Source organism: Hippoglossus stenolepis, chromosome 14, assembly GCF_022539355.2.
Source record: "Hippoglossus stenolepis isolate QCI-W04-F060 chromosome 14, HSTE1.2, whole genome shotgun sequence".
In the NCBI taxonomy this organism is placed as follows: Eukaryota; Metazoa; Chordata; class Actinopteri; order Pleuronectiformes; family Pleuronectidae; genus Hippoglossus; species Hippoglossus stenolepis.
Window position 1 is genome coordinate 8,674,858 of NC_061496.1, and position 19,971 is coordinate 8,694,828.

At 41.7% G+C, this 19,971-nt stretch overlaps 3 protein-coding genes across 8 annotated transcripts in view; 1 reads left to right on the top strand and 2 right to left on the bottom strand.

Annotated features, from left to right (window-relative positions):
- rabgap1l (RAB GTPase activating protein 1-like) overlaps window positions 1–3,539 on the top strand; it is a 99,449-nt gene extending 95,910 nt beyond the window's left edge. For all 5 annotated transcript variants that reach the window (XM_035177613.2, XM_035177615.2, XM_035177614.2 and 2 more), the window contains 2 exons: window positions 119–319; window positions 730–3,539. In XM_035177613.2, the coding sequence (XP_035033504.1) occupies window positions 119–319; window positions 730–885 (357 nt within the window). In that variant the 3' untranslated portion in view covers window positions 886–3,539. The remainder of the gene's footprint in view (window positions 1–118; window positions 320–729) is intronic.
- Window position 3,540: 1 nt separating this feature from the next.
- Window positions 3,541–10,302, bottom strand: LOC118121603 (interferon-induced protein 44-like). Its single transcript, XM_035177622.2, is given in 9 exon segments — window positions 3,541–4,169; window positions 4,244–4,344; window positions 5,251–5,422; window positions 5,854–6,006; window positions 6,165–6,208; window positions 6,211–6,359; window positions 6,734–6,773; window positions 6,982–7,010; window positions 10,206–10,302. Coding segments are annotated over 9 exon segments (897 nt in total). The 5' UTR covers window positions 10,211–10,302; the 3' UTR covers window positions 3,541–3,965.
- Window positions 10,303–11,675: 1,373 nt separating this feature from the next.
- LOC118121604 (interferon-induced protein 44-like) lies at window positions 11,676–18,815 on the bottom strand. Of its 2 annotated transcripts, none has more exons than XM_047343221.1 (10): window positions 18,718–18,815; window positions 15,758–16,149; window positions 15,635–15,680; window positions 15,279–15,307; window positions 15,031–15,070; window positions 14,461–14,656; window positions 14,109–14,252; window positions 13,507–13,678; window positions 12,498–12,598; window positions 11,676–12,423 (listed from the first exon to the last, which is right to left on the bottom strand). In XM_047343221.1, the coding sequence occupies exons 1-10, from the start codon at window positions 18,720–18,722 to the stop codon at window positions 12,220–12,222; spliced, it is 1,329 nt and encodes a 442-aa protein (XP_047199177.1). In that variant the 5' UTR covers window positions 18,723–18,815; the 3' UTR covers window positions 11,676–12,219. The 2 variants fall into 2 exon arrangements, with proteins under 2 accessions (XP_047199177.1, XP_047199176.1); XM_047343220.1 differs by having other exon boundaries at window positions 14,109–14,258; window positions 18,718–18,814.
- Window positions 18,816–19,971: the final 1,156 nt, after the last annotated feature.

The window sequence follows — 19,971 nt, forward strand, 5'->3', positions numbered from 1 at the left end:
ATCTAACAGATTTTACATTAAAGGCCACAAAGAGCCTTGATGAAGTAACTGTTTGGACTTGTTTACAGTATACAATATGTTTACCTACCCTCTCTCTGCTTACATTGTGCCCGCGCAGAGTAAAGTATCGGGCTGTGATCACTGTCGAGACCTGTTCAGCACCCTTGGGACCCTCCAGGTGTCGTCCCCCGGCAGGGACAACACATCCAGCGAGCCGCAGGACGAGGAGAAGGACGGGCTGAATGAGCAGCTGAGGCATCTGGAGCTGGAGCTGGCCCAGACGAAGCTGCAGCTGGTGGAGGCCAAGTGTCGCATCCAGGTCAGCAGCAGCGTCGAGGAGGGACAGTGATCGATAACATGATTATTGATTATATCAGGGATTATTGAAGCTTTGATTCAAGTATTTATTCAAATCACTGGAGTTTAATTAATCATTGTCTCAGTGTGCTCACAACAAAGCAAAGGTAGAAACAATGATTTCTCTAAAAACCTAAAATGTCTCTCTGCACTCGTCAACACCTAAGACTCAGTTTTATAACCATTAATACAAAAGCACCTGAACATACCCCTGAAGTAAAGTGTAAGGATCCTTGGATGTGACTGTTATATGGATAAACACTGTTACATGACACAGGGCAGTTAGAGGAACTCACAATAAAGAATGTAACCTGTCAACAACCTCCCTGCTCCTCCCGCTGACTCCCTTTTGCTCCTCTTGTCGCTGCGCAGGAGCTCGAGCACCAGCGCGGAGTCCTGATGAACGAGATCCAGGCGGCCAAGAACTCTTGGTTCAGCAAGACTCTGGGGTCCCTGAAGAGCTCCACCTCCTCGTCCTCCAGCTCCACATCCCAGACGCCGTCCTCTCCGAAGGAAGGTCCTGCCTAGATGTCCCCTCCTCCCGCACGCCCCCTTCTATATATATATATATATAGATATATATATTATCTATATATATATATAAATATATCCCCCTGCAGGGATGCACACGAGCTGAGGAACACAGATTGAGGAAACAAGCAGCAGAGAAATGCAGTATTCCTTTTCCAAGTGGTGGCGCGGTGCAGCTCAGCAGCTTCTCTGATGGCAAATAGCTGACAAGATGAGGAGGTGGGGGACGGGAGCAGCCTCCTGTCTTTCTCTTCATGTTTACATCTGAGTGAACAAAAAAACATTTCTTGAGCTTCTCTGCTTCACAGCTGATGTTACAAGTGAGTGTGGGTCACGAGTGAGGCTTTAACTTTCTTTAAAGGGTCAGGGGTCATCAAAAGAATGGCATCGCTCATGTAGTGGGACCTTGTGGACAGACATTGCCACTGCAGCGTTATTAGTCCTTTTAACTGATTTTAGGTAGCTGAGAATTAAACCTACAATATGTTCAGTGACAGTGATACAGCTACGTCACATAGATTAAACTGTCACAGCCTAAAAATCTACAAGATCCATCTTCAGCGCAGCAAAGCCACGGGAATCTGAAAAAGGAATACTGCATCCAAGGTGTTAAACAAGAACAACATAGAAGTTGTATTTCTTCATAGTAATATAACGTAAACAATGTTGTCATATAAATATGTATAAGTAATTATTGATTTTTTTAAATAATCCTGTACAGTTCTTTAAGAGAAGAAGAAAAAGAAAAAACATAAGGAAGAGTTTTGTTAATTTTTTTTTCTACTGTTTGCAATTTGAATGTCGTCTCTTTTTCGATGTTGATGTCTAAGCACAGTGTGCGATCGATGTGGTCGAGTCCAAACGCTGAAGAGACAAAGTGTCAATGTGCAGCGGTTCTATTTGTCCCTGCTACTTTTCCATAAAACTGATTTGACGATCATAATCTCGAAATTCAACAGAAAAATCTGATTCCCATCTCATTCCTCTGAGTAAATTGATTGGATTTTCCTGTTTTGCAGCCATAATATTTATAAAACAGAAAAGGGCCTTCTTCACTTTCTGCAAATTTCACTCTCAGAATTTTCTTTTTCATTTTTTTAAGTTGCACTGACTGACGTCCATTACAGTTTCTATAGGTTTTTGCGTTCCTCGTTCACAAGAAGGTATTTCCTCTGTTCAGTCTTTACAGAAACAAAAATGGCTTCCACGGGGCCAGAAAGGTCACAGCCAAACAAACACTGAGGTGATCTCTCAGTAATGTTGCACAATGTACTGGACGACTTCACTGCTTCACACAGGTCATCAACATTTACTGTAGATAGAAGTCAGTGCAGTACAATTGGAGATAAAAGTATTTTATATATCAGAATTCATCCCTACATTAACAGCAGGTATAATGAACAAGATCAGGCTAAATGCCATCATTGACAAACACGTTGACACTTTGTTTTATCTTTGTTCTGGTTGTGAGTTCAGTCTTGAAAGGACGACAACGTCACTGTGGAAGCCAGAATCTCCGGTGTCCACAGTGGACAGTTGTCAGTGTTGCTCTGTGCTCACAGTTCAGTTAAAAATATACTACAATAACTATAATTAAACTAAAATCTCAAAGCATCTTTATTGATTTTAAAGGAGATTAAGTAAAACTTCTTACCTGTGACATTGATACTAGTATCTGAAGACACCAGGAGGATTGTGTTGTCTTTACTTCGTTGACAAACAGCAGTTAACCAAAAAGTCTCTTTTACTCGAACATGAAAAGTTGTTTTTCATGTCGGTGCCAACAGTCTTGGTTTATTCTCCGCTTTTCTTGAATCGGTGTTTGGACTCACACGTCGTCCGTGTGTGTATGATCGAGTGTTTTGGGATGTGTGTGTATGTATATGTGCGTTTTCCACTGTAACTCAAGTGGCTGAAGTTGAAATGGTTTCTTCTTCACCTGGCTGCCTTTTCTGTTGATGACTGAAGCCGGTGGCTGCGTCAGCTGTGCCATAAGGTTCTCACCACTGCTCCGTCCACCAGTGGTTCTTTGTCTGTGCCGACCTGAACCAGCCTCATGAATCCACCATTTCATCTGGTCTTACAGAAACATCATCATTTTCTACAGTCGCCCTGTGTCACACATCTCCACCTGGAGCTTCCCACAACATCCACCGCCCCCTCGCTAACGGCCACTAAGCAACCCTGCTGGAGGAAATCTCTTTAATAACATGAAAAGCAAGAAAAGGAGGCTGACTTCCCTCATCCCCCTGTGACGATTACAGTGTCGTACAACCAGTGTCATGTAAACTGAGGCCAAGTGGGAGGGAGCAGCCCGTCTTTTATGTGCACTAACACAACATTGATATTTTAACTTCAAGACGTGTGTGTGTGTGTTTGTTTAAAAGTTACCCTGAGCACAGAGCATAATTATTTTTTAACTGATGATTGTCGTCGCTGAGAGGACAGCTGCCAATTTATAATCTGCTTCCAACTCCCAGTTAATTTCCACGATCAGCAGGCGGTGAGTCGGATCAGAAGTGTGAATGTGTGTGTGTGACACCACAGTCCCGTTACATGTGGAGCCACTGATCCTCGACCGGTGCGACTCCAACACTGTTTGCTGTACAATATCTGTGTGGCCTGCATTAATAAATTCCAGTTTTTCAGTTCATTGGTGCACTTTGAGATTTTATTGAGTGACTTAACACAATTCTGCAACAGTTGAGATTTTAAAAAGGAATTAAGATTCAAACTCGATGTACTTTATAACGTGTGATATAACAATAAATGGAATTTCTCAGTTCTAATGAAATCAGATTCCGTCGAACATCTTCTAGCTCTGTAAGGTTTTTAGAATCATGGAGAAACGTGGAAGAGTGAGGCCAGTAACAGTTGTGTAACCGCTCTGTCGGACTGGTGATATGACACATAATTATGTTATTAATGTTAAACAGTTAAAAAGTGGTTAATAATAATGATGATAATAACAATATCACCAGTCTATGTAAAGGTGGTACATAAACCAGGTTCTTTCAAGAATATACACATTTTGAGTGCCTGGAATATTCACATTTTCCCTTTTCATTTTTAAATATTCACAATTCGGACGAAGCCTTCTTTGACTCCGTTTCTTGTGGTGTGTTTTCCTGGAAATACAGATCGACGTACTGCAGGATGTGCTCGACGGCGCTGAGCAGCAGCACGTCGGTGTTCACGTTCAGGTCCAGCTCTGAGGAGTAGTTCTTCACGGGGACGATGTAGGAGGTGGCCATACCCATCAGATCTGCAGCTTTACTCATCTACAGGCACAAACTCTGTCAAGTCACCGTGACATTTTACAGAACATTTCTCAAACTGGATTGTTTCAACCCACCGTCTCTTTTATTACTTGGCTCTTGTAAACCATGGAGACGTCTTTGGCTGTGTTGGGACAGATTTTATCCACATGGGTCAGCAGAGCCACCTGGTGGATACCTGATACACACACACACACACACACACACACACACACACACACACACACAGACTACAGTTATATTGCAGTTATCAGAAAAAGAGCATTTAACTGTTGCATTCTCCACCAGGGCTATTGAATTAAAATCCACAGAGGTGCAGCAAGAGTCAACTTCCTCCAGCAGAGCTCTGAACATCATAACTATCTAACTAGTGCTACAATCCAGTGCAATATACAACACATCAAAACATGAAATGTATCAACATCTGTGTGTGGTTAAGAAAGTTTGGTACAATATAATTCCAACAATATTTTTTCTCAGTTTTCACAGCGAACCATCGGGATTATAAACTAGTCTCTAATATAAAAATATAAATATTAACTAAAAGGTTGGTTTTGAAAACTATCAAAATTAAGTTTCACAAAGTTTTTTTTTTGTTAAAAACTCTTCTTTGCTCTTTATAGAGAACGAAGCCATGTGAAGTTACTTTCCTCTGATTCACTTCTCACTGTCTTTTCTCCCTCATTCGTCTGTCCTGGTCTTGGAATTCACAGATTTGATTGGCTGAGTGACGTCACATGAGTTCATTTACGACGCCTGAAGCTGGTCTCTAAGTTTCCTGGTCCGTTAAACCAGCGCCACGAAGGCTAGAAAAGCTGCGCCGGTGAAAATAGAAACGCTTCTTTCAAAATTTGACAATTCTCAATGATTTATTGGTTATAGGTCTCTGGGCCTTTTAGGGAATTCTATTCTACAGAAATCAGTGACAGTGTTTTCAGTTCAGTTGATCTCGGAAGAAAGATTCCAGCCCTGTGCTGTTACACACATCAGACCCCCTGAGGCTACACAGTCATGAAGCCCCGTATGAACGAGGGACAAAGGTTCAGTTTAACGTCTGAAGACGACTTGTTTGTCCTTGGCTCACCCAGATCACTGATGTGCTCCCTGAGCTGTTGGAACGAGGCTCTGAGGCCTTTGGAGTACGTTGCGATTTTAGAGGCGTCCAGCACAAAGGCCACACAGTGGATCTTGTCTTTTAGGCTCGGCCACTTCACGTAGTTTCCAGTCTCTGATCTCACTGCCTGGTCCGGGCAGAACTAGAGGAGACAAAGGAAGAGAGTCGATGTTCAGTAGTGAAATAACACATGTTTGAACCGAGACGTCAGGAGGATGAGCGGACACAACCAGACCACGATCACATTAGAAAACTACAGTAGAGAGCTTCCTCTGCCAAAGACCCTTATAGGTTCAGTGTGTAGAATTCAGTGACATCTAGTGGTGAAGTTGCATGTTGCAGCTGAATAGCCCTCACCTCAGCCTCTCCTTCCAAACATGAAAGAGAACCTGTGGAAACCTTCAGCTGCCGTAAAAACTAAAAAGGTGTTTAATTGGTCCAGTCTGGGCTACTGTAAAAAACATGGCGCCCTCCGTAGAGAGGACCCGCTTCCGATGATAAAGTATTTAAATATAAAAGGCACATTCTCAGGTAAAGAAAACATGTACAAATAACCATATAACTTTGCTGTACCTTGTGTCCCTCAGGTACGTGACCTTTAATGACGGACAGGATGTCGTGGAGGGTCAGTCCGGTCATCTCTCCGTCCCCCAGACCCATAGCGTCACACAGCACCAGTCTGGTCGGAACTTCTCTCTTCTGACCACAGATGGTGAACGACTGCAGCTAACACACACACACAAGGAATTCATGGGATGGACGACTCTGTAAGCGCGTGTGTGTGTGTGTGTGTAGGTCACATTCTTCCCCTCAACAATGAAATTCAAGGAAAAGAAAAAAGGGAACAGTAGCTTCAGAGATTCATGCTGCTGCTCCTCTTGTACCTTTTTGGTGAAGCAGGTGGAGGAGGAGCCCACCATGGCCGGATGGTGACTCGTCCGTTAAACACCGAATGGACTGAACTGATGAAGCTGGACTTTCCGGACCCGACGGGGCCCAGGAGGAGAACCCTGGCTTGAGTCACCTCCTCACTGCTCGGTGTGTAGGAGCTGACGGTCTCCATCAGGCTGGTCCTTCGCCTGTAGGTGGAAATTTAAAGGGATAGTTCACCCAAAAATGAACATTCACCCATTATCTACTCACCACTCACCCACCCACCCCTCCGTCGGGAAAAAAATGAATGATCCGATTCATTTTTATCAATTTCATCGCCACTGAATTACAGCAAAACTAAAGTTCTCATTGTTCAAACATTATAATGTCTTCGGTGGGGAAGACTGCAGCAACCCTGCTTCCTGAGTCTCTTTCTTCTTCTATTGTTTAATGCTGTCTCAACTTCCTGCAATTGGTTCAAAAGTCTGAAATATCCAGGAAATGAAATGAAAATATAACGTCCTCGAAACTGAATATGATCCTAATATGTCTCCTTTTGATTGAATATAACTTTACTCACTCTTCTGTCCACTGCACATTCCTCCACAAAGGGGGTATATCTGCTGAAGAGAGTTTAAGAGTTAAGAGGACATTTCATGAAACATTCAGCATTTGCAGTGTTCCCCCTCTGAATAGTGACATGCATTATGGGATGGATAAGTGGCAGAACACACGGTGATCGCAGCCAGTTGCAGAAGCTACACTGGAGCTTACGATCAGCACAGAGAGATTCTGAAAGTCTTGGTGTGAAACCGTTCAGTAGTTTACCTGGGACCATCTGTGTCGAAAGTCCAAAGCTGTGGAGGAAACAATCGCACAGATCAGAGGAAGGAAATCCATGAAGCAAAAAGCAGAAAATGTGTTTGATTTCAGATCATGCACAAATAACAGATAATAACAATACAACCAAAGTGACCGTGTCGACATTGTGACAGAGACAAATGAGTGAGTGTCAGAGACTATAAACTGAGATCTTAAGACACATTGAACGTTTCCTTGATAGAAGCCCACAGAAATAAATAAATGTCAGTAAAAAAGAAATCCAGCTGAAACATTTGACCCATTGCTCATATTCTTAAACAAGATTGGAGCTTGGTTTATTGAATGTCACAGTTTTACTCACACTTCTTTGGAATTTGTGTCTTTCAGTTCACCGTTCTGGTTAACTGCTGAACAGAGTGTAAGAGTCAGTGAGGTTTAATCAAACATCCTTCTCTCTAAAAAAAACTCTCTGGTCTGGTTTTACCTGGAAACGTTAAAGTCTGTGCTTTTATTTTGCACGTTTGCTACTTTGAGCTATACATTTGCTCAGAGCTTCTAAGGCCGTCGCTGGTGAGCTGGTGGTGGGTTTAGCTGGAGTAGGTGATCCAAATGAAGAGCTGCTGGTGGGTTTAGCTGGAGTAGGTGATGCAAATGAAAAGCCGCCGGTGGGTTGAGCTGGAGTAGCTGATCCAAATGAAAAGCCGCCGGTGGGTTTAGCTGGAGTAGGTGATGCAAATGAAAAGCCGCCGGTGGGTTTAGCTGGAGTAGCTGATCCAAATGAAAAGCCGCCGGTGGGTTGAGCTGGAGGAGCTGATCCAAATGAAGAGCCGGTGGGTTGAGCTGGAGTAGCTGATCCAAATGAAGAGCTGCTGCTTATATGGAAAACAATCGTACGACACAGGAAGACGATCAATAGAACAAAACAAAATGATCCGAATATCTAAAATATGATAAATGTGACTTAAAAGTAGCAGCATTGTTGATGTGGACTGAGACAAATAAGAGAGGTCCCTATGACGACTCGGGACAAATAAGCCCCGTTGAGTTTTGTGATAAAATATGAGATTGAAATAATAAAATGTGCAAGAATAATACGAAACACAATTGAAACATGTTCAGCCACATCTTACACCCATTAACAGCACTGGACCCTGCTTTAACATCCAATCCTGTCTTTCTTTTTGTCCAATGAAGTCTCACCAAAGCCTTTGCCTTAAAACAAGTGGTGTGGTGATACATGTTATTCTGAATCATCAAGTAAATAATCAATCTATTAATTAAAAAATAATAATGATCTGCATTATTAGCTCCAGCCTGAGTCAAATCTCTATCACAAAACTGTAAAACTATAAAATGTCATTTTTAATGTGTTCATCTTGCATCGTACTTTAAAGGTCACTGCTTTCTTCTCATGTTTTTATTGTTCCAATGTGTCTTAATGTGTGTTAAATTGTTTTTAAATGTCCCCTGCACCTTGATCTGCATTTCCCATGTATACTGTAACGTGTATTATAGCAGTGACAAACAAAACTGTAGGCCCGAAAGGAGCTTTAACTATTATCAACTTATCAGTGATTGACGGCTGATGAGCAGCTTTTCACATCAGTTATCGTGGATGAGAACGAAGCATCACACCGACTCATACAAAATCAACTATAATCTGAAATCAAATGTGAAATTATCCCCTGAGAGCTGATCCTGCACTGTAAAAACTTCCTGTATTGTAAATGATTACTTATTTTAAGTACAAGTTCCACAGAATGCAATGATTTTTACGTTTGTATAAAAGTATTTCATCAATAATATATATGTGTATGTGTAAAGAACCACAAAAATAAAAGTAGCAATGAAGCAGAATGAGAACAGTTCAGAATGCTCTCCATGGGTCGGCACCACCCCTGTTGGTAAGAGACTGTTACTGCAAGCCAAAAGCACGTTCACTCAGCAAATCAATAAAAATATATTTAATTTAACTTCATCTTCATCTCCAGGAAACATTTTGACAGAAGCATAGTAGCATTCGTATGTGTTTGTAATAATGTATCTGACTTGATTCTAGAACTATTATACTATACTATAAACTTTTTCTATTCAATGCACAATATTAAAATTAATATCTATGAATATTTATAATGCACAATATGTAGCTTCTCAGTTCCACAACATGTTCTGCAGAGGACCTGCTACTGCAGCACAATGTGTTTACATATAGACTTTTATTTGAAATTGGCCACAAATATGATTATTGCCCTGTATGAAAGAAGTCCCTTGTACTCCAGTACACTACCAGTACTACACAGTATGAAGCCGTGTATCTTCCGCTCTTGCAAATATTTCACAATAAAAAGGGATTCCACTTTGTTAATGGAATGAATTCCATTAACAGAAACGCTGGAGTGCTTTTATTTTTGAAAAGGCATACAGAAAGTGTTGCAACCATTTGTTTGTGACATAAATTCATCAGATAAACTTTAAAACTCAGTTGAAAGATCATTTTCTCTGTTTATTCTGCTGTGAACACAATTACAACTCTCATCTGAACCCGTTTCAAAGTAAAAGCACTCCAGCGTTTCACATTCTGAATCCACTCATTTGTTCCTACGGGGCTTTGATTGTTATCGACAGACCGAAAGATGCGCATCTTCATACCGTAGAGTCCTGACATTTAGTTTAGTACATGAACCAACAATAAACATGCAGCTCCACCGCCAGTAACGGACACACAGCGCGTGTGAAAAACAGACAACCGACACACAGCTGATCTGCGGCGCGACAGTGAGTCCAGAGAGTCTATGTTTCTTTCAGATCCACTTGCATACAGAAGGTGACATAGACAATAAACCTGTGGTCTGCTGTGAACTGTCCAAAGCTCAATGTGCTGACAGTTACTTTTCAAGTCCACCTTCTGTTGTAGTGTAAATTTTGTAAATTGGTGACGATACAAATGAACACAAAAAGCCACATGTTGCACCGCAGCACCTTTAACATGAGTTCATATAAAATAATATAAAATTATTTCTGCGCCAACTCTGACTGACTCCCATCGTCCCTGCTGCTCTAAGTGACATGCACAGACCAACACAGACCAACACAGACCAACACATATTACAGATCATCACAGACAAACACTGACCAACACGTCATCACAGGTTAGTTATTTAACGGTCTCCCTCTGTAACATCTGTTTCTTTCTGTGAAAACCTTACCAGCTCTTATATGTATTCACTTACCTCATCGTGAGTCCTGTGTTGAAGCAGCAGCTGCAGGGAGAAAAGAGCAGAAGCTCAGGCAGTGGTGTTTCTGAGGAATAGAAAGTGAAAGTGCTGGAGAAACATATACACACACACACACACACACACACACACACACACACACACACACACACACACACACACACACACACACACACACTGAGTCTTTGTGGACGGACAGCGTGTTGTTGACTATACATTTAAACTGAGGCTGGGAGGTTTCCTCAGAAATCCCACACATACACTTTCATTTCGTCCAGTGAAACTAACACCACAGAGTTTCACTGTTTCGTGGAGGAGACACACATGTGTGGTCAGGCAATGCTTTTGCTGTATCAGCAGAAACAGCGAGTCCCTCAGCTCTTATTTCTGGAGGAAGGAAGGCTGAGAGATGTTGAGTCACCTTTCGGATGGAGACGTTAGGGGTGGGACGGTTGCAGCTTTGAGGTCATGACTGGGTGTTATTAAAAGTCAGTGGAACTTTGGCTAAAGCCTGTGAATCTGTACATGGAGGATGTTTCCCTGCAAAAACTGGAGCCACAAACCCAAACACAGTAACTGTACACAACAGAACTCATGGTCTAACGGTGCCGTGACCAGAAAACATGTGTCACGCGTCTATAGATAAATGTCCATCTACAGAACAGAATTCTGTCTTGAACTATGATATTTATCGTAAGCGAGGATGTAAGTAATACTCAGACCTCAGTATTCTGGATGTGGGTGCAGGCGTTTTGGATAGAAAAGGTTTTATTACGTGAGCAGATTTAGTCAAATAAACACAGACTCCTCATAAAGGTGATTTGACAAAGGTCAGTGTGTGATACCAGTGTGCGCTCAGAACACGTGAACTAACCCCCAGCAGGGACAATGATCCTCAGGCAGAGGTTTAATGTCCTCTGTCGTTACAGTGCATGTATTTATATCTCATTATTACTACAGAATAGAGGTTGTTCACTGCTGGTCGACTCCTGCGGTTGTGAGGTTTGGGACGTTCACACAGGTTCAGCTCTAACTCAGCAGCTCCAGCTGATATCTGCAGAGTGGAGGAGCTGCAGGAGGAGGAGGAGGAGGGGGTGGTCGCCTAAACAAGGAGCTATGGTGACGATGAATCCGTGTGACACAGCTTTTTTACAGGCAGCCACCCCCATCCACTCTGGGTGACACGTGCACTCGACCTCTCTTTCTCTCTCTCTCTCTTTCTCTCTCTCTCTTTCTCTCTCTCTCTCTCTCTCTCTTTCTCTCTCTCTCTCTCTCTCTCTCTCTCTCTCTCTCTCTCTCTCTCTCTCTCTCTCTCTCTCTCTCTCTCTGTCCTTTTCTTTGTTTTGATTTATAGGCAAACCGATGACTGACTGGTGGTTTATAGCATGAAGAGAAAAATATGGAGTTAGTGCGTAAGGCTTAAATATTCACAATTTGAAAAATACAAATTATATAAGTGACCACTTGTAGATTTGCCACAATCAAATGTGAACATATGCTTATTTATTGTGACTTTACTTTACACAGTTTAAAATATAAAGAGCCCAACAGCTGGAGAGGAGTCCAATCACACCTACAATCTCAAATAAACAGTCAAACCATGTTATTATGACCAGAATCTTATATTTTAGGAGTGAACTTATAAATTATTACAATCCAAAGATATCATGATTAATTGTATTTAATGGATTAGAATTACATGAAAGAAATCATAGTCTCTACATGACAAGTCTGCACCGCTTACAAATTGTATTTCTACTTTCTGCAAGAAAAAAGTATACAAAACAAATTGGTGACTGAAGCAAGTTTTTAAACGACTAATATGACAGTGGAGAACACTGTATTTGCAGGTGACAATAAAATATTACACACTTCTGATTCTGAATAATACATTTTCAGTTAAAATTTAGTAAAAAGTAAGAAAAACATAAGCAACTTTCTTATAAGGTTGTTCAAATCGAGTCCGATCCGACACATAAGGGATTTAAAATTGACGACATTGAAGCTGGGATCATAATTTGAACGAATCCTCTTCTGACTCCGTTTCTTGTGGTGTGTTTTCCTGGAAATACAGATCGACGTACTGCAGGATGTGCTCGACGGCGCTGAGCAGCAGCACGTCGGTGTTCACGTTCAGGTCCAGCTCTGAGGAGTAGTTCTTCACGGGGACGATGTAGGAGGTGGCCATACCCATCAGATCTGCAGCTTTACTCATCTACAGGCACAAACTCTGTCAAGTCACCGTGACATTTTACAGAACATTTCTCAAACTGGATTGTTTCAACCCACCGTCTCTTTTATTACTTGGCTCTTGTAAACCATGGAGACGTCTTTGGCTGTGTTTGGACAGATTTCATCCACATGGGTCAGCAGAGCCACCTGGTGGATACCTGATACACACACCACACACACACACACACACACACACACACACACACACACACACACACAGACTACAGTTATATTGCAGTTATCAGAAAAAGAGCATTTAACTGTTGCATTCTCCACCAGGGCTATTGAATTAAAATCCACAGAGGTGCAGCAAGAGTCAACTTCCTCCAGCAGAGCTCTGAACATCATAACTATCTAACTAGTGCTACAATCCAGTGCAATATACAACACATCAAAACATGAAATGTATCAACATCTGTGTGTGGTTAAGAAAGTTTGGTACAATATAATTCCAACAATATTTTTCTCAGTTTTCCAGCGAACCATCGGGATTATAAACTAGTCTCTAATATAAAAATATAAATATTAACAAAGGTTGGTTTTGAAAACTATCAAAATTAAGTTTCACAAAGTTTTTTTGTTAAAAACTCTTCTTTGCTCTTTATAGAGAACGAAGCCATGTGAAGTTACTTTCCTCTGATTCACTTCTCACTGTCTTTCTCCCTCATTCGTCTGTCCTGGTCTTGGAATTCACAGATTTGATTGGCTGAGTGAGTCACATGAGTTCATTTACGACGCCTGAAGCTGGTCTCTAAGTTTCCTGGTCCGTTAAACCAGCGCCACGAAGGCTAGAAAAGCTGCACCGGTGAAAATAGAAACGCTTCTTTCAAAATTTGACAATTCTCAATGATTTATTGGTTATAGGTCTCTGGGCCTTTTAGGGAATTCTATTCTACAGAAATCAGTGACAGTGTTTTCAGTTCAGTTGATCTCGGAAGAAAGATTCCAGCCCTGTGCTGTTACACACATCAGACCCCCTGAGGCTACACAGTCATGAAGCCCCGTATGAACGAGGGACAAAGGTTCAGTTTAACGTCTGAAGACGACTTGTTTGTCCTTGGCTCACCCAGATCACTGATGTGCTCCCTGAGCTGTTGGAACGAGGCTCTGAGGCCTTTGGAGTACGTTGCGATTTTAGAGGCGTCCAGCACAAAGGCCACACAGTGGATCTTGTCTTTTAGGCTCGGCCACTTCACGTAGTTTCCAGTCTCTGATCTCACTGCCTGGTCCGGGCAGAACTAGAGGAGACAAAGGAAGAGAGTCGATGTTCAGTAGTGAAATAACACATGTTTGAACCGAGACGTCAGGAGGATGAGCGGACACAACCAGACCACGATCACATTAGAAAACTACAGTAGAGAGCTTCCCTCTGCCAAAGACCCTTAAAGGTTCAGTGTGTAGAATTCAGTGACATCTAGTGGTGAAGTTGCATGTTGCAGCTGAATAGCCCTCACCTCAGCCTCTCCTTCCAAACATGAAAGAGAACCTGTGGAAACCTTCAGCTGCCGTAAAAACTAAAAAGGTGTTTAATTGGTCCAGTCTGGGCTACTGTAAAAAACATGGCGGCCTCCGTAGAGAGGACCCGCCTGATGATAAAGTATTTAAATATAAAAGGCACATTCTCAGGTAAAGAAAACATGTACAAATAACCATATAACTTTGCTGTACCTTGTGTCCCTCAGGTACGTGACCTTTAATGACGGACAGGATGTCGTGGAGGGTCAGTCCGGTCATCTCTCCGTCCCCAGACCCATAGCTCACACAGAACCAGTCTGGTCGGAACTTCTCTTTCTGACCACAGATGGTGAACGACTGCAGCTAACACACACACACAAGGAATTCATGGGATGGACGACTCTGTAAGCTGGGGTGTGTGTGTGTGTGTGTGTGTGTGTGTGTGTGTGTGTGTGTGTGTGTGTGTGTGTGTGTAGGTCACATTCTTCCCCTCAACAATGAAATTCAAGGAAAAGAAAAAAGGGAACAGTAGCTTCAGAGATTCATGCTGCTGCTCCTCTTGTACCTTTTTGGTGAAGCAGGTGGAGGAGGAGCCCACCATGGCCCGGATGGTGACTCGTCCGTTAAACACCGAATGGACTGAACTGATGAAGCTGGACTTTCCGGACCCGACGGGGCCCAGGAGGAGAACCCTGGCTTGAGTCACCTCCTCACTGCTCGGTGTGTAGGAGCTGACGGTCTCCATCAGGCTGGTCCTTCGCCTGTAGGTGGAAATTTAAAGGGATAGTTCACCCAAAAATGAACATTCACCCATTATCTACTCACCACTCACCCACCCACCCCTCCGTCGGGAAAAAAATGAATGATCAGATTCATTTTTATCAATTTCATCACCACTGAATTACGGCAAAACTAAAGTTCTCATTGCTCAAACATTATAATGTCTTCGGTGGGGAAGACTGCAGCAACCCTGCTTCCTGAGTCTCTTTCTTCTTCTATTGTTTAATGCTGTCTCAACTTCCTGCAATTGGTTCAAAAGTCTGAAATATCCAGGAAATGAAATGAAAATATAACGTCCTCGAAACTGAATATGATCCTAATATGTCTCCTTTTGATTGAATATAACTTTACTCACTCTTCTGTCCACTGCACATTCCTCCACAAAGGGGGTATATCTGCTGAAGAGAGTTTAAGAGTTAAGAGGACATTTCATGAAACATTCAGCATTTGCAGTGTTCCCCCTCTGAATAGTGACATGCATTATGGGATGGATAAGTGGCAGAACACACGGTGATCGCAGCCAGTTGCAGAAGCTACACTGGAGCTTACGATCAGCACAGAGAGATTCTGAAAGTCTTGGTGTGAAACCGTTCAGTAGTTTACCTGGGACTATCTGTATCGAACGTCCAAAGCTGTGGAGGGAAACAATCGCACAGATCAGAGGAAGGAAATCCATGAAGCAAAAAGCAGAAAATGTGTTTGATTTCAGATCATGCACAAATAACAGATAATAACAATACAACCAAAGTGACCGTGTCGACATTGTGACAGAGACAAATGAGTGAGTGTCAGAGACTATAAACTGAGATCTTAAGACACATTGAACGTTTCCTTGATAGAAGCCCACAGAAATAAATAAATGTCAGTAAAAAAGAAATCCAGCTGAAACATTTGACCCATTGCTCATATTCTTAAACAAGATTGGAGCTTGGTTTATTGAATGTCACAGTTTTACTCACACTTCTTGTGAATCTGTGTCTTTCAGTTCACCGTTCTGGTTAACTGCTGAACAGAGTGTAAGAGTCAGTGAGGTTTAATCAAACATCCTTCTCTCTAAAAAAATCTCTCTGGTCTGGTTTTACCTGGAAACGTAAAAGTCGGTGCTTTTATTTTGCACTTTTTGCTACTTTGAGCTATACATTTGCTCAGAGCTTCTAAGGCCGTCGCTGGTGAGCTGGTGGTGGGTTTAGCTGGAGTAGGTGATCCAAATGAAGAGCTGCTGGTGGGTTTAGCTGGAGTAGGTGATGCAAATAAAAAGCCGCCGGTGGGTTGAGCTGGAGTAGCTGATCCAAATGAAAAGCCGCCGGTGGGTTTAGCTGGAGTAGCTGATCCAAATGAAAAGCCGCCGGTGGGTTTAGCTGGAGTAGGTGATGCAAATGAAAAGCCGCCGGTGGGTTTAGCTGGAGTAGCTGATCCAAATGAAAAGCCGCCGGTGGGTTGAGCTGGAGTAGCTGATCCAAATGGAGAGCTGCTGCTTATATGGAAAACAATAGTACGTCACAGGAAGACGATCAATAGAACAAAACAAAATGATCCGAATATCTAAAATATGATGAATGTGCCTTAAAAGTAGCAGCATTGTTGATGTGGACTGAGACAAATAAGAGAGGTCCCTATGACGACTCGGGACAAATAAGCCCGTTGAGTTTTGTGATAAAATATGAGATTGAAATAATAAAATGTGCAAGAATAATCTGAAACACAATTGAAACATGTTCAGCCACAGCTTACACCCATTAACAGCACTGGACCCTGCTTTAACATCCAATCCTGTCTTTCTTTTTGTCCAATGAAGTCTCACCAAAGCCTTTGCCTTAAAAACAAGTGGTGTGGTGATACATGTTATTCTGAATCATCAAGTAAATAATCAATCTATTAATCAAAATATAATAATTATCTGCATTATTAGCTCCAGCCTGAGTCAAATCTCTATCACAAAACTGTAAAACTATAAAATGTCATTTTGAATGTGTTCATCTTGCATCGTACTTTAAAAGTCACTGCTTTCTTCTCATGTTTTTATTGTTCCAATGTTTCTTAATGTGTGTTAAGTTGTTTTTAAATGTCCCCTGCACCTTGATCTGCATTTCCCATGTATACTGTAACGTGTATTATAGCAGTGACAAACAAAACTGGAGGCCCGAAAGGAGCTTTAACTATTATCAACTTATCAGAGATTGACGGCTGATGAGCAGCTTTTCACATCAGTTATCGTGGATGAGAACGAAGCATCACACCGACTCATATAAAATCAACTATAATCTGAAATCAAATGTGAAATTATCCCCTGAGAGCTGATCCTGCACTGTAAAAACTTCCTGTATTGTAAATGATTACTTATTTTAAGTACAAGTTCCACAAAATGCAATGATTTTTACGTTTGTATGAAAGTATTTCATCAATATATATGTGTATATGTAAAGAACCACAAAAATAAAAGTAGCAATGAAGCAGAATGAGAACAGTTCAGAATGCTCTCCATGGGTGCGGCACCACCCCCTGTTGGTAAGAGACTGTTACTGCAAGCCAAAAAGCACGTTCACTCAGCAAATCAATAAAAATATATTTAATTTAACTTCATCTTCATCTCCAGGAAACATTTTGACAGAAGCATAGTAGCATTCGTATGTGTTTGTAATAATGTATCTGACTTGATTCTAGAACTATTATACTATACTATAAACCAGTGGTCACCAACCTTTTCGAGCCCAAGATCACTTTTTAATTCCAAACGTAAGCCGAGTTCTACCACCCTGATATCTTCCAATAAACACACTTAGGAGGGTCACACTTATTATTTTTTGCAATTTGTGTTAAAGGCTGAATGTACAAGAAATAAATATACACAAAGAAGGGCAGTTGTGCAACTTTTTCTATTCAATGCACAATATTAAAATTAATATCTATGAATATTTATAATGCACAATATGTAGCTTCTCAGTTCCACAACATGTTCTGCAGAGGAGCTGCTACTGCAGCACAATGTGTTTACATATAGACTTTTATTTGAATATGGCCACAAATATGATTATTGCCCTGTATGAAAGAAGTCCCTTGTACTCCAGTACACTACCAGTACTACACAGTATGAAGCCGTGTATCTTCCGCTCTTGCAAATATTTCACAATAAAAATCCCTTTTTAAACAAGGGAATGAATTCCATTAACAGAAACGCTGGAGTGCTTTTATTTTTGAAAAGGCATACAGAAAGTGTTGCAACCATTTGTTTGTGACATAAATTCATCAGATAAACTTTAAAACTCAGTTGAAAGATCATTTTCTCTGTTTATTCTGCTGTGAACCACAATGTTTATCTGTTTATGACACAAATGTATTTACATCACTTCCCGAACCCGTTTCAAAGTAAAAGCACTCCAGCGTTTCACATTCTGAATCCACTCATTTGTTCCAACGGGGCTTTGATTGTTATCGACAGACCGAAAGATGCGCATCTTCATTCCGTAGAGTCCTGGCATTTAGTTTAGTACATGAACCAACAATAAACCTGCAGCTCCACCGCCAGTAGCGGACACACAGCGCATGTGAAAAACAGACAACCGACACACAGCTGATCTGCGGCGCGACGACAGACAGTGAGTCCAGAGAGTCTATGTTTCCTTTCAGATCCACTTGCATACAGAAGGTGACATAGACAATAAACCTGTGATCTGCTGTGAACTGTCCAAAGCTCAATGTGCTGACAGTTACTTTTCAAGTCCACCTTCTGTTGTAGTGTAAATGTTGTAAATTGGTGACGATACAAAGGAACGCAAAAAGCCACATGTTGCACCGCAGCACCTTTAACATGAGTTCATATAAAATAATATAAAATTATTTCTGCGCCAACTCTGACTGACTCCCATCGTCCCTGCTGCTCTAAGTGACATGACACAGACCAACACAGACCAACACATATTACAGATCATCACAGACAAACACAGACCAACACATGTCATCACAGGTTAGTTATTTAACGGTCTCCCTCTGTAACATCTGTTTCTTTCTGTGAAAACCTTACCAGCTCTTATATGTGTTCACTTACCTCATCGTGAGTCCTGTGTTGAAGCAGCAGCTGCAGTGAGAAAAAGAGCAGAAGCACAGGCAGTGGTGTTTCTGAGGAATAGAAAGTGAAAGTGCTGGAGAAACACACACACACACACACACACACACACACACACACACACACACACACACACACACACACACACACACACACACACACACACACACACACACACACACACACATCTACCGTAGTGAGGACACTCATAGACATAATGCATTCCCTAGCCCCTCACCCCAACCTCAACCATCCAAACTAAATACCCAACACAAACCTAAACCTCATTCCGACCCTAAAACCAAACAGCCCATAAAGTGGGTCAGAAAGTGAGGAGTGGCCAAACTGTCCTCACTCTGTAGGATTTGAAGGTCCTCACAAAGATATCTGTTTTTATTCCTGATCTGCACTAAATCCACTTTTTCTCTCTCCTTCTACTCGGTACTTTTTTAAAAATCTTTTTTTGAATCATTCCCCTTATTGTTCTACTCATTATGTTCATTTTCAACGAAACACCAAGGCAGATTGCTTGTATGTGGAAACCGTCCTCGTCAATAATAGACATGATTGTGGGTTTGCTTCATAGAGAGTGAAGATGTGAGGACAGAGCCAACATGCTGTCTGTGAGGGACTAAACATCAGACGTCTTCTACAACAGTCGGTGAACTAGTTTGTGTGGAAACGTTTGTCCTGAAGAAATGTGGACTGGAGGGATTTGGTGCGGAAATAAATAATTTTGAAATATGAGCATGTTTGAAGACCTCCTTATTTCTATTGTCTCTGCTCATCATGTCCACTAGATAGAGCTCTGGTCTTGTGTGTGAAGCTGTGCTCTCCTGCTGGCTGCCAGCAGAGGTCCACTCACGTCCACGCTGTCTCTGTCTCCTCCACAAGGAGGCCACACAGCCTGAAATCCAAAACTTCCTGTTTTCTACTGTCATCACTCAGTAGCTTTTAATCAGCGGAGACCTGTATGTTCATCTGTAATCAGTGGTGCTGATTGATATTCATTGGATAAGAACATCACCAGGAGTTCAGGTGTGTGTTCATGTATGTGCCTACAGTAAACTGGGTCGTGACTTTCGCTGGGTTTGCAGTGAATACGAATAAGAAAAGTATTTTGTGTCATTTCAGCATATTTTATGGCATAAAATGGTCAAATTCAAAAATCTAACAAAGCATTAACTTCAATCCAAAACTGCCCCAAGAAATGAATCGAAGCTCAGAATGGGTCTG